The following is a 13,430-nucleotide window of genomic DNA, read 5'->3' on the forward strand; positions in this document are numbered from 1 at the left end:
AACACGTTTGTATCTTATAAACCATCTCGTGAAATGATGATCATTGATGCGGAACTCTTTTTTCGATGAAACATATTCGGAGTCTGCCAGGATGACAATAGTTTGAACTGATAGTAAGAAAATATCACAGAGAATAACAGTTAACGGAACGTTGCTCAAGGCCAAAAAAACAGGAAGAAAGCAAATGCACCTTACATATATAAAATCCATGAAAAATGGCAGACGAAAAATTGTCAGCGTTCCGTGCTCAACGCATGCAGGTACTACAATCGCAATATAGGGTTTGTTTTAATGTTTATTACTTAATGTTGCCTTTGTGGTCCATGTTTATTTTATAACGTATATTACTGAAATTTTAACATATGGCTAACAATACAGTTAAGTCCCACCTACAATGTCTATCGTTGCAATGACTTCGTTGGTAAAAATTACTTCAGTCAAAATGACTTTTCTTAAAAGGCATATTTATTTCAGGGAGCAAATCCAGAACAACAAAAACAGAAACAGGAAGCCATGCAAAGGTATGATTTCAGTATAATGTGTGTTGCTGTTTGTAATTAAATTGTGTTCATGTTTTGTAATTAAAAAGACAACAGGAGGTGGTCAACGGAATGCTATCCCAGATTCTAAGTCAAGATGCAAGAGCAAGATGTGAGTGCTTTATTATACAATGGGTATTTAATTCTTAATGGTGTCATGAATCTGTGTCATATTTCTTTTACAGTAAACAGCATTGCGTTAGTAAAACCTGAAAAGGCCAAGCAAATAGAAGCAATTTTGGTTCAAATGGCGCAAAGGGGACAAATTGGAGAAAAGGTTTAGTATGTTTTATTTTAACATCTCTGAACTTCTGTGCCCTTTACTTAGAGTAAAACTGTTATTTTAGATGTCTGAACCACAGCTTATCGGTTTGTTGGAGCAAGTCAGCAACAAACAATCTAAAACCACTGTTAAGGTTCGTGTGACTCAAAGTTAATTTAGTTACTTACTTAACTGTATTTTTCTTGTTAGTTTGAAAGGCGGAGAGTGATGGATTCTGATTCTGACTGAAACTCTTTATTTGAAGTTTCTTTTACAATACTATTGAAAGCAGTGTTTTCCTGAGGTTCAGAGGCTTAACACACACAAGCAAAAACAAGAAATTGCATGTTAATGTCTATCTATTTTGTGGATAATTTCTTTTAATCTGTGTTTGGTATCATGGCCAAAAGTCCTCAGCAGCATTTTATTTGAAGTGAATTTTTCACTTCTTTTCCTTTAAATCTTCACACAGTTAAATGGGATCTACCTGAAAACATATATGATGATGAAAAAAGATTGCTTTGATTGTGCAGTAACTTATCTGGATGTTAAAAGAGGCACAGGCTTCCTTTTGATATTGTTTGCAACTTCTTGCATGTGTGTGCTATTACTGTCAGTACTACGCATGGGGCATTCTGGATGTATCCGTTTTCACTAAATGTGTCATTAAATTAAAAAAAAAATTATTATATGTACGTGTGATGTGAGTTGACAAAAGATTTTATTGACATACAAATTACACCAAGTTTACATAAATCTTCCACAAACGTCTTGAAATCTGAATGTCCTCCTAAAATTCCTTTCATTCCTGCAATGTGGTATTTTTTTGTTTTATGATATTTTTATTGGTGTAACACAGTATATACTTCACTGATTTTTGTAAAATGATATAACCACCGCATGGATTATCGTAGAAAATAACTCCACTAATAATATTTTATCAATTTTATTGAAAAACAGTACTCACCGAAACGTGAACCGCTGATCTTGATTCCTTTTTTGTTCTTGATACTTGGCCTGACTATCAAAGCACCCCATGCGCCACAAGCATTTCACGACCCAGCAATCGTACACAGTCAGTCATACGCACACACACAGCATAAGCTCTGATCTTTCTAAAGTTTTCTATGTACTTACCCCTTGCGTGCTGTAATGGATTGAAGAGCCGTACTCTCCCATTTCCACATCAAAAGAGCTGCTGCTATTGACCGCAACGTCGCCTAGCAACAATACAAACAAAATATTTGATTTAATTTTCTTGGTAGTTAATCGGTGTCAATATTTGGGTAATAACTTAAAATCGCATACCTACTTGTCTCAGGAATGTAAACTATTAAGTAAGAAACTATGACGAAGTAAAAACAAACCACACAAATGTATCACCTTCAAGACTAAGCTTTCTGATTTCAGTTCGAAGTGAACCAACCACACTGTCAAGATCGGTAAAGTTTGATACGTAATAAACTCGGTCGTTGGAATTTGTTCCTGTTGCAATCGTCTGCAAACAATTGGGTCATAGTAAGTTCACGCAGTGCATCCAGTTTTAACAGAAAAACAATCATTTTAACATTCCGCCTACCTTAAGTTCGTTGACGTCAGCATCCCCCACCCCAACTGCGAATGTTGTGATACCGAGAGAACGCACGTAGTTAGTCGTATCCTTCAAATATTTATGGTCCGTCGATCTACGAGCATATTATTGTTAGCAAGCAACACATCCCTTGGCACGGGGATGCGCTCCAATTACTTACGCCCCATCGGTGAGAAGAACCAACACCTTTGCGACGGATGGATCGTCAAAACGATTGGAAAGCATGAAGTTTTTCACTGTTATGTTAAGCGCCTTTGACGTATCAGTTTGAGATCGAAACCAAAACATTCCGTCAACTTTGTCCTGGAAATTTTTGGATAAGTTGTGATAAATGAAGGGACAAAATATTTCAAATGAAATATATAGGCTACTACCGAATGCAAAAAAAGGATAATTTGGATTTGATGTTTTTTTGCATTAAGATTTGCCTTTTGTTGACGGTATACATTTTTTTCCTTGTTTTGTTAAAAAATGTTCTTTGATATATCTTATTTGAGAATAAATACAGCAGTGCAAATTTGATGTTGTACAGGTGTTTAACAGTATTTTACTTACGTTAAAACAAATGTGATCCCGGCATTCACCAAGTTTAACGTACGTTTTGATGGCACTCTGTTTCAAGTCGTCTCTGCAAGCAATAACCTTTTAATATTGATCAGTGTACGATTTCTATCAAGCTATATGCAAACCAACTGCATTTAAAAATAAAACGAATTCTTTTACAAGTTAATTCTTTCGACGTTATAACGTTTGGTTGAATTTTACAAAAGGCACTTACTGGGATTTATAATACTTTGAATATTCGATTACACCGACTTGAGTGTTCCCGCTACCCAACTCAAAGTTGGATACAACATCTTTAGTCCATGCTTGAATTCGTCGAAAGTTGGTCATTCCAACTGAGTAAGATCCATCAAGGAGCAGAAACAAGTCAATTTTCAGTACCGAACATGCTGCGCAAAAAAGGCTACACGATAATCTTACATGAACAAAAACTGGGCCCAAAATTTTATTGCACAATGCTGGTTTGTATTCCTTGTAGGCCTACTATAAACTCTTGTTGGTGATTATGAATTTCAAGCATATTTTGACTTGAATTTGTTTTTGAAAAAAAACTTTTGTCTGCGAGTATATGTAAATTTTTAACGATAACCAAAATTATTTGCAGTATTCTGCTTTCAATATCTTACTTGTGCCGGATGTTTTTTGATCAGTTAGCCATCCAGAATTCACACGATTGTAACAATAACCGGGCATGTAATTGGCAGATGTACAATGTTGCACTTTGGCCGGGGAGCATGCCTAAAACACGAACAATTGCATTTGTGATATTGTGCCAAAAATAGTTTCGTCATCGAGTTGCTGTTACATGTACAACGACCCGTTACAACAAAAATCTCACAAAAGTACTTTTTTGTAGGGTTCATTTGTTCGCCCACATTTGATTAAAGTCTACTGCTGAATTTTGAAAGCTTGTATAATGTGAAGAAAAGTGGCGGAGAAGCACCATATGAAAAGTAACCACTTACATTTGATAGGCACCCTAGACCTAAACAACAAAAATATATCGATCCTCACTTACCGCCAGAGCTCCACTTGGACTTCTGCCTATGATTTGCCCGAAAGAATCTCCAGGTGTAGAACTTGGGTTGCTGATCGATGCACAGTTGCTGTTCGAAGTATTTGTTGTTGAAAATAGAGATGTTGCGCCGCAGTTAAAAATTCCACCCTTGGCTGCGATAAAAGTAATTAAGTTCATTTGGAAAAAAAGCTTCTTGTGCGTCATGCGTTTTACAACCTTTCTTACATCTCGACAAACTTATAGCCTATTTTTTATTGAAGAAAATTTGTTTTCTGTACATTCCGACACATAAGTCGCATGCATAGTTGTTTGTACAAATATTCGTAAAGTGTACCAGGCGTTGGTGAACTGCTATTTGATGCAGCTTGCAATATCAGATTTTCAGCGTCAACCACTTTTGGGGCTCCGATGAGTAGTCTGCAAAATACAACGTGGTGTGACACATACCCTCAAATATTAGCATACATTCCACTAAATTTTGTATTTTCTTGAAAAGTTATTTTGATCTGCAGCTGAAAGTGGCTAAGAGAAAATTTTCAACAAACTTGGACCAGATTTCTTTGTGGGAGTTTTTCCCAAAAAAATATTTTACAGTTTTCAGTTTGCAATAATACGTATTGTTTTGATTTAGTTAAAATGGGTCAGAGAAACTTTAAGGTTTGGATTTTACAAATTTCAAACGAATAGTGGTTACTTGTACGTTATCACTTGTTTTAAATGTTACGCAGGAAGCGTGAGAAGGGCTAGAATAAGTAGGCTAACAATAACTTCTATGTCGTGTTATGAGCGATATGGGGGCTTGTGTAACACTAACACACATTCCTCTGCAACAGGAAGTTGATGACGACGCAGTTTATGATTTCCTCTACAACATCGAAAATTACACAAGCAGTCGAAACGAACAATTTCACCATTTTTCGAGTGCCAAGTGGAATTGTACGTAGTTTGATGACATATTATGACGTAGCAGAGAAATGATGGATGTGATCTAGCTAGGAACAGGATGTCATTAAACGTCCTTAATGTGTATGCCTTGACTTGGATGAACGAAAGATGGATGATGTATATACATATAAATTGTAGCTGAAAATAATATTTAGTTTCGCAAATGTGATAAGGTTGATTAGTGCGATGTCCAATTTTTACTGAAGATTCGTTGCATAAACGTCCGTATAAAATGTTTTGGGAAGGTTAGGGCGATTCTGTGGCAATCCCATGATTTAATTAATGCTTATTAAAATACTTTAAACATACTTTGATTTATCAACAAGTATCTTGTATCCAAAATATGCTGGCACATCGGCGCCTTGTGGGTAAGGACTTGGCGGGTGTACTTCAGCTTTTTGACTTGGCGAAACATTAAAAGCAATTCCATAGTGAATTAGTACCAAGAAAATAGCGAACGCTTGATGCATCATTCGCCCTTTGTATGCAGATGAACCTTTCTTTAAATTTGTTTCCCTTTCGTTTTGTAGTTTTCTTTAACAGTAAACAATACACTGTAATAGATTAGCAGCCTAACTGTTGACAAAAACAGTTCTTAAAAAACGACAAGATTATTTTAGGCTTTTGCGTCACTAAAAATCTAGACTCTCCACTTGTTACCACTTTCTACACATTTTTGATGATACAAAACTGAACGTAGACTACAAACATTACATCAGATTATCAACTCTCCATTTTGGTTCTTTCAAAGAGCTGTCTAACAGATTGATTTAAAAAGGCTTTACTCAGCTACTTCCAATTTGGTTTTGATGTTTTTCCCAAAAACACTGATTTCTGCTATAAACTTTTTCTCAGTTAGCTAACTGACAACTGGTATTGAGTGAGACAAATATCTGACTATTGACCTTCTAAAACTACTAAAAAGGTCTGACTGTGGATTTCAGACAGACGGCACCATGCATCGCCCCAAAATAAAAACACCACACTCGTAATCATGTAATTTCGTGTAATGAGCACGCTTCATCGTCACGGATTTTTTTTATTTTTACACCCAGACGATTATTGACGCTTCCTCGTAGGCTAGTCGGAGAAAATTCAAAAATTGCACACGAACTTTTTCCAGTACGCGGTTATAACGTTATTTGTGCTCACCGATGCAATACTCAGTGGTTTCCTTTTTTACTGTTTCAAGTTGATTTTCTTTGGTGACTGCTGGCCAATCATATTATATAGTTAAATCACATTTTTAGCCGCCATTTGTTTCAGAAGGTATGAGCGCACTGAAGCAAAAGTGGTTAAATTACTATAGAGGTTTAAATTTTGCATGTACGTCGTGAAATGCAGAACACTGAACAGTGGTTTCGTGAAACTAACATGACGTACATTAAAATTATATGACAAAAATATGCAAAGGTGTTCACAAGCAATTGTGCAAGTAAAATTATCATGAACGGAAGCCATTTACATGCCGTGATGACGTAGCGCGTGACAAGCTGAAATTAACACAGGGTTAATCATGATCCTTGGCCAAAAAAATAAGCACGCTTACTGAATTTTTGATTATTTCAGTCACTTTGGCCTACTTTGAAGGCTATTATTAATTTCGTCAAAACTTTTTTGGAGACATTGGTGTGTCTAAAAATATACATCATGATTGCGTCAAATAACTTACGATTTGATCAAAATAATTACGATTACAGAAAAATAAGAACGCAAATCAATCTGATTTTGTGTTTTTTGGTACTTTTGAAAAAAGCACATTGGCGACCCAGCATTTGAGCAATGTAGGGTTACCAATCAAAGGCAGAACAAAATTTGTGCACATTAACGTTATTTTCCTAACTACACAAAGCATCGAAGATTTCTAAAAACTTATTGGTTAAAATCAAAAAGCTCATCAAAATTAGCCCACCATCAATATCGTGGGATCTATTGAAAATATACAATAAAAAAGATTTTGCCAACTTCACTATACATGATTTGTGGTCTTCTAATGTAGTGTTCCCATGCGCACAAACACTTGATGAACATTAAAAATACGATAAACCACAATACAACAAGACTATAGACATGGAGTGGCGAGAATGTATCCGAAGTTCGTGTTTACCTTGAGCATTGTTGCATCCTTTGGGGTGGGAAAATGGAGAAAATTACTGACCAAATGTGAATACTTTAGCATTTTTGCAGTCAGTATTTTGTCAACATTTTGACCGTTGGTCTCTATAAAAGTGTTCACACTCATAGTATTTCTATGTTTCAAAGTCCCCGTTGCGTTCACTCTGATGTCACGCAGTGAAGTAAGTTATTGATTGTAAGTAAGACATATACAAATATCTGTCTTGTGGGTGATGGGATCTTATTTTCAACGCATTTTTCTTCTACTTTTCGGTCCCACTGTGTACCGTGTACATAAACCTCCAAATGGACGCCAGGTGTGTTAATTTGAACATTCTGAAATCTTTCTTTGGTCTACCTTACCCATTTCTGCTAAATATTTTTTTTTTAATTTTTAAATCTGATCAAACAGAATATAATAAGTATCACTTATAGTTTTAAACACAACAACTCTAATGTGTAAAGAATGATCACATAAATTTACAAACTGTATAACTTGTTATAGGTTGTATTTATAATAATTGGTCTTGCATTATTTTAACAGGCGTATGATTTTCCTATGAATCCATTTATGGAAAAAAGTCAATATGCATTAAAAATCGCCGCAATATCAAAACAAGTTGCTTGGTTTACTTCTCCTGTTTGGTCGATTTTCTTCTATAGAAGAGGTAATTTTTTGCAAAATTATCTGGTTTTATTTGCAATTGGTGCTTTGTCATGACGAAAAGGCAATATACTTAATTTATTTCAGGATACTTTAGCATTGAATCAGCATTTGAAACCACAAAACTGGTTGGCTACACAGCATTTACACTCTTTTTTGTGCTTGTAATCAGAGGTAAATCTTCAGTTTTGCCTCTTGGCAAATTATCGAGAAATTAACAATCTTAATGTGCAGCCTTTGGTCGCCAAAGATGTCCAGAATATATGTCCTTTTTGGATATTCTAGAAATGGTTAGGAAAAATCCGAAGGATCGCCAAATTAAGGTTTACCATAGATCATAAATGTTAAAAATAATTTTGTCATGATGGCTAATTTGTGACTGAATCGTATCTGATATATTATTCTGAACAAAGCATATTTTGCTTCCTGCAGAAAACACTGAGAGCTTATGATTTTGATTTTCACTATTGGCCGGTTGACTTTCGCTTTGATGAAGTCGAACACAAAAAACAACACAGTGCCTCTACATTCTGGGGTAGAGCATGCAACAGCGACCCAGGTTTAATCAAAACCACCTTCATTAGCATTCCTAAAGAAATCACTGCCTATGTGATTGCCCACACAATCGGAATTGGACTTATGTATCCTGGGTCTATGGTAACAATGGGAATGATGTTAGGTATAAAGCTGAAAGTTAGTTACAGAGTCTTATTAACTAGAGTGCTAACATGTTGCTTTTGTTATAGAACCTGCACTCAGGCAAAGTAGAAACAAAGTGGTTGAGGAGGTTAGAAAAATTGTTTTTTGTATCATTTATTTTTCAATCATTGTAATCTTTTTCGGTCTATATTTATTTATTTTGTAAACATTGCATTGATGCGCTATCGCCCTGATGTATTTTTGTTGCACACAAATATTTTCTAACAAATTAAATGAGTTTTAAACCACACTGTTAATATTTCTACTGGAAATAAAACATGGATTTTGCAGCAAAATGGTTTGAGAGCAAAACTTCTTGCTTCCGATGGCAATAAGATTGACACAATGTTTTTGGATCGAAGAGCTAGGTAAATATATTTACTATTTAAAGAAAACACCCAAACTAAACAATGTTATTTTTAAGTGTTTTAATGGTTGTTACAGAGATCACCCAAAGCGCTATGAGCAAGATAGCAGCAGTCCATATTTGCCAGGTACCCATGGCAACACACTTGTGGTGTGTTGTGAAGGCAATGCTGGGTTTTATGAAGTGGGGTGCATGTGTACACCCACCCAGTTGGGGTATTCAGTTCTTGGTTGGAACCATCCTGGGTTTGCAGGAAGCACTGTGAGTTATTGCACAACCAAGCAAGTCTTTATTGACCAGTTTGACTTATGTGTTTCTGTAAATCATTGCAAATCTACATTTTGTTTTTACACTTTTTGTGAGCTAGCACATTTGAAAGCATGCATTTGAGTGTGCTTGGCAAAACACTTGGCGTTCTTAACCATATTTATAACATGGAAACAACCCTAGGTATCAATGGGCATTTAAATATTTGCACTATCTGTAAAAATACAAACTACCAAGTGATTAATTTTTTTATCAACCTTGGAAGATTTATTATGTGAAATTTTGCAGGGTAAACCCTTTCCGGAGGCGGAAAGAAATGCAATAGATGTTGTGATGCAATATGCTATTCATAGGTTGGGATTTCAACCAGAAAACATACTATTGTTTGGATGGTCAATCGGTATGATATACTAGTGATCGATTTTTAACCAGATATTGACAAGTTACACGTTCTCATTAGGTTGCTTTAGTGTCATCAATGCTGCCAACATGTATCCAGAGGTGCAGGGAATTATTTTGGACTCCACTTTTTATGATGTTATGCCATTTGCAAAAAACTTTATGCCAGAGAGTTTAAGTAAGTGGGTCATGGTTCAATTCTGCTTAAGTCTGTTGATTATGGTAAAGGTGTGTTTTATATGTGTCAGTGATATCAATGGTTAATATTCTGTAACAACTTACCATGGTTTTCAATACAAACTAAATAGCCAATGCAATAGTCGAGAATTTCATGCTACTGACGTTTTGATTGTTGTAGAACGATTGTTGAAGATTTACAAAATCGTCATGGTTTGCTTTGTTACAATTTGGGATTACTGCGTTAAGTAAAATAACTTGTGAACAAAAGATATATATCTGTATGAGTTCGGTACTTAAATTGGCATGTATGTTCTACTGTGTATCGCCGGTGTCACAAGGCCACTAACAATGCATTGCAATTCTCAGGTTCTCTGGTGACTTACACGGTGCGCAACTATCTAAACTTACACAACAGTGAAAATCTGAAAAAGTATACTGGCCCCGTGTCTTTTATCAGAAGAACAAGCGATGAAGTTATGAACATTGGTAAGAAGTAATAAAGAAACATCCTGGCTATTATATAGCTGTTTTCTAAAGGGCCTAACCAAAGGCGTCGATTTTTTAAGTTTCAAGGTTAGGCCAAGTAAAATTATTGCTTGTCCTATAGATTCTGTGACGTATTCGTATTAGACTGGTCTTGTGAGTGCCGAGTCATTTTACGGGCTTTTTGCTTTTTAGTGATGTACCGTGTCCTCTAAATCCGGTTCGGCTAAAAATCGTTTTACGTTATCTTTCAGATCGTCAAAAACCTATTCGTGTTTTGGGTTTAAAGTTATCTTGGCCGTCGTTGGTAGTTTCCAAATGTATCAAATATTTTGTACTGGGCGAGTGCAAATCGTCGATACTTTAACCAACAATACAGACTCCCGTTTTTAAAGGATATGTGCTCAGCAACCTTAAATGGCAGGACTTACATTGCAAAAATAACAGTACAGTTCTTGTTACATCACTGAACAATCATAAGGCGTCGTTTGTTCCTTGTTAGTTTTAGTGCAGTTTGTAAGATTGCGTGATACACAATTACGCAGAAAAGACACGCGAGATACGAAAATTATCGCCGATTCGGCAAATGAAATCAGGATTCCGAAACTTCGGTATATTACTTGAATGAATAAACCGTCTCAATTCGTGAGGATTATACAACCGCACGCCACAAATTTAAACATTGGAACACAAGGCGAGCACCTATCGCACGATGCAAGATAATGGTTGCCATCGCGGGTATATCATCTTAAAGAACGACGGAGACTTTCCAAATCAAGGATAGGCAGCCTGATATTTTGCAGTTTAGACTGATCTTTCCTGGGAGAAAGGAAGCGACGCTTATGGGCCTAACCATTTTTTGCGATTCCAATGTTTTGTTTTCTATTTTTGTAATAAGCATTTTCTTTCAGCGCATTTCCTGCTGTCTGTAGATTGTCCTCGGTAAAGTGTTGCAAAATTGAACATGTGTTTGTCCCAACTGCAGAGTTTTAAGTTTTTCATGTTAGTCTAGAATGGGCTTTCTGAATCGGAAATCATATATTTAGATGGAGTCGGCAAGGTTCAAAGCAACCTCGGAAATCTTCTCCTTGAGTCATTTCTACGTCATCGTTTTCCTGAACTTTTTGAATCCGTTCGACCAAATGAAGATGAACCTGGAACTGACGAACAATCTCAAACCCTCTGGAATTGGTTAAAGGCCTCGGGAGACGGAGAAAGGGGTGAATGTTGTTCGTTTCCTTTTAAGGCTTGGACTGGTGGTACACAACCTTCTTTTTACATACTACACCCCTGAGGAATTTGTGAACGTTTTCGACACCATTGGCTGTTACGCAACGAGCGACCGCCACGAATACTGCTATCAGCTTTTTCGTTTGATTCTAAATGGGCTGGGGTTTATGTCATAATAACAATTGCGCCATTGATATAGCATTACATTACCAGTAAACTATATAGTGAAAAATGATTGCAATATAACAAAAAGCCCGCGGCACCTTTGAATGTTGGAAATGTTACAACCCGCTTGGAAATCACATGGCGGTTCGGTGTCGTAATAGATTTTGAGACCTGTGAAAACTGTGTTAACAAATTCACGTTGCCATGGTTTTAGTTATGGACTACAAAACTTGTTTGTTCACTGCCACAAAACATACCTATACGTTTTTTTTTTATTTGTAATCAGTGTTGTAGTAAAGGTTATCTAAAACCCAAAAGTAATTTATTCCTAACTTTGTAGTTAATTTGTTTTAGAAAGCATCTTGTACCAGCATGCCGTTGACCCATACGAGTGCAAAGTGTTACTCGAATCTTACATGAGGGAGAACTCATCGTCCTTTCCTATTTTAATCGGCAAAGGCTTAGCTTCAGATCAAAAAACCCGCCTGGTTCTTCACCTGGTAAGTCACACACGAACCAGCAAACTTCACTAAATTATACAGTGAACAGAAAGACAAGTGACTTAGGTTTGCTCTTAGATAACTTGTAGAAAAAATCAGATACCAAGTGTTTGTTATCATAAGACTGTCGGGAGATTCCCATACATGTTTTACGAGTTGTATTATACTGTGATGTTGTGACATGCATTTTTGACCATGGGGCTACGAAATTGATGGAATTTTCTATTGCTTGCGTTGCAGGCAAACCAGTACATGCTCCACTACACGTCCAGTCATTGCACACCTTTGCCTGGGGAACATTTTCATCTGCCCTGGAAAGTCGAGTCTTTGGTGTCACGAACCCACTCACTCAGCGACGTTTCTTCGTCAAGCGATTTCGAAGTTGTCGGGGGAAACCCCAACCTGTGACGTAGCACGTTGATTGTGATGTCACACTGCATATCCTGGCTGTTCGTCCTTCACTCGTCGTGATACTGTCTCTGTTTTACGAACATAGGCGTGAAATGCGCTTGTGTATAACGTCAATGCAAAGAAGTGTACAGATATATGTGAAGGAAGCTAGTTTCAGCAAACTATTTTGAAATATAATTTCGCTTCGTGCATTTTGTCGTTTTTGTGGATCTTTTTAAGCGTTATGGGAGTTTATTGTATGTTAATAAGTGTGTTAGCCATGTCTAAATTGCATTTCTCATGAGAAAATATGAACAATTTACATTCATCTATTTTATTTTAACATAGTTAAACATAAAGAATTTTGTATTTTACAATAACCAAATTCTGTAGGCACCGTTTTGAATATGCCGCCCAACCAAGAAAGGCAGAACTATGCAATGCATTATTGGGTATCCGGTAAAACATTTATCCATTTGGATTCTCTCCTGTGTTGTAAAATATGTAATCAGAGATGTTCCGTGTACAGGCCGCAAGCTATCGCACAAGCTGAGAATGCGCCAACAGCGTATTCTAATAAATTGTTACGAAAAATTGTTACGTAGCGTATTCTAAGCTGTGTTTTAAAATTTTCGATGGGTGCTGGAAAACCACGCCTCATTGAAAAGGTTGGGCTGCACCTTTTGTATGTCGTCACAATCTTGGCAAATATGTGCTAGAAACCACCCAAAAACATAGTTTGTTTGCCCTTTACATCCTAGAGATGGGTATTCTGAATCACCCAACGAAGCAACTGTTTTATTTACAAATGTTGGGAAAACGCCCGTCACGGTTTGCCACTACGTGTATGTGATACTTGTGGTGCAAATGGCATACTATGCTGCAAGCTGCAACCAGTTATTAGAGTTTATATACTCCGCTATAGACATGCTATGGTATTATTTTAAATTTAACATTCCTCTATATCGTTCAATTATTAGGCTACCTTCGAAGTACATGACACTAATGTGTACACTATATGGAGTTGTTTGAATAAAAAACTTTAGGAAGGA

General features: G+C 36.4%; 3 protein-coding genes across 4 annotated transcripts; 2 read left to right on the plus strand and 1 right to left on the minus strand.

Moving 5' to 3' along the window:
• The first annotated feature begins 90 nt into the window (after positions 1 to 90).
• Positions 91 to 2,222, plus strand: LOC145912952 (programmed cell death protein 5-like). Of its 2 annotated transcripts, none has more exons than XM_083000421.1 (6): positions 91 to 281; positions 475 to 521; positions 590 to 651; positions 725 to 816; positions 887 to 955; positions 1,012 to 2,222. In XM_083000421.1, the coding sequence occupies exons 1-6, from the start codon at positions 216 to 218 to the stop codon at positions 1,048 to 1,050; spliced, it is 375 nt and encodes a 124-aa protein (XP_082856547.1). In that variant the 5' UTR covers positions 91 to 215; the 3' UTR covers positions 1,051 to 2,222. The 2 variants fall into 2 exon arrangements, with proteins under 2 accessions (XP_082856547.1, XP_082856549.1); XM_083000423.1 differs by having other exon boundaries at positions 91 to 260.
• Positions 1,538 to 5,389, minus strand: LOC145912950 (integrin alpha-1-like). The gene is made up of 11 exons (XM_083000419.1): positions 5,229 to 5,389; positions 4,309 to 4,391; positions 3,975 to 4,126; positions 3,583 to 3,694; positions 3,171 to 3,345; positions 2,948 to 3,020; positions 2,553 to 2,695; positions 2,381 to 2,486; positions 2,185 to 2,299; positions 1,939 to 2,021; positions 1,538 to 1,579 (listed from the first exon to the last, which is right to left on the minus strand). Exons 1-11 carry the CDS (start codon positions 5,387 to 5,389, stop codon positions 1,538 to 1,540), a joined length of 1,245 nt encoding a protein of 414 aa, XP_082856545.1.
• A 1,822-nt stretch (positions 5,390 to 7,211) lies between these two features.
• On the plus strand, positions 7,212 to 13,335 carry LOC145913513 (phosphatidylserine lipase ABHD16A-like). The gene is made up of 14 exons (XM_083001209.1): positions 7,212 to 7,351; positions 7,579 to 7,702; positions 7,786 to 7,872; positions 7,933 to 8,021; positions 8,131 to 8,377; positions 8,445 to 8,485; positions 8,689 to 8,765; positions 8,842 to 9,025; positions 9,320 to 9,431; positions 9,492 to 9,608; positions 9,977 to 10,096; positions 11,140 to 11,313; positions 11,843 to 11,988; positions 12,229 to 13,335. Exons 1-14 carry the CDS (start codon positions 7,268 to 7,270, stop codon positions 12,394 to 12,396), a joined length of 1,770 nt encoding a protein of 589 aa, XP_082857335.1. The 5' UTR covers positions 7,212 to 7,267; the 3' UTR covers positions 12,397 to 13,335.
• Positions 13,336 to 13,430: the final 95 nt, after the last annotated feature.

The sequence above is a fragment of the Ascidia mentula genome, chromosome 9 (genome assembly GCF_947561715.1).
Source record: "Ascidia mentula chromosome 9, kaAscMent1.1, whole genome shotgun sequence".
In the NCBI taxonomy this organism is placed as follows: Eukaryota; Metazoa; Chordata; class Ascidiacea; order Phlebobranchia; family Ascidiidae; genus Ascidia; species Ascidia mentula.

Coding starts and splice junctions, on each gene's coding strand:
- LOC145912952 (XM_083000421.1), top strand. CDS start 216: ATGGCAGACGAAAAATTGTCAGCGTTCCGTGCTCAACGCATGCAGGTA. Junction 282..474: donor TACTACAATCGCAATATAGG/GTTTGTTTTAAT, acceptor TATTTATTTCAG/GGAGCAAATCCAGAACAACA. Junction 652..724: donor TCAAGATGCAAGAGCAAGAT/GTGAGTGCTTTA, acceptor TTTCTTTTACAG/TAAACAGCATTGCGTTAGTA.
- LOC145912950 (XM_083000419.1), bottom strand. CDS start 5,389: ATGCATCAAGCGTTCGCTATTTTCTTGGTACTAATTCACTATGGAATT. Junction 4,392..5,228: donor ATACTTGTTGATAAATCAAA/GTATGTTTAAAG, acceptor TGTATTTTGCAG/ACTACTCATCGGAGCCCCAA. Junction 3,346..3,582: donor TCAAAAAACATCCGGCACAA/GTAAGATATTGA, acceptor TTTTTTGCGCAG/CATGTTCGGTACTGAAAATT.
- LOC145913513 (XM_083001209.1), top strand. CDS start 7,268: ATGGGATCTTATTTTCAACGCATTTTTCTTCTACTTTTCGGTCCCACT. Junction 7,703..7,785: donor GATTTTCTTCTATAGAAGAG/GTAATTTTTTGC, acceptor AATTTATTTCAG/GATACTTTAGCATTGAATCA. Junction 10,097..11,139: donor CGATGAAGTTATGAACATTG/GTAAGAAGTAAT, acceptor TCATATATTTAG/ATGGAGTCGGCAAGGTTCAA.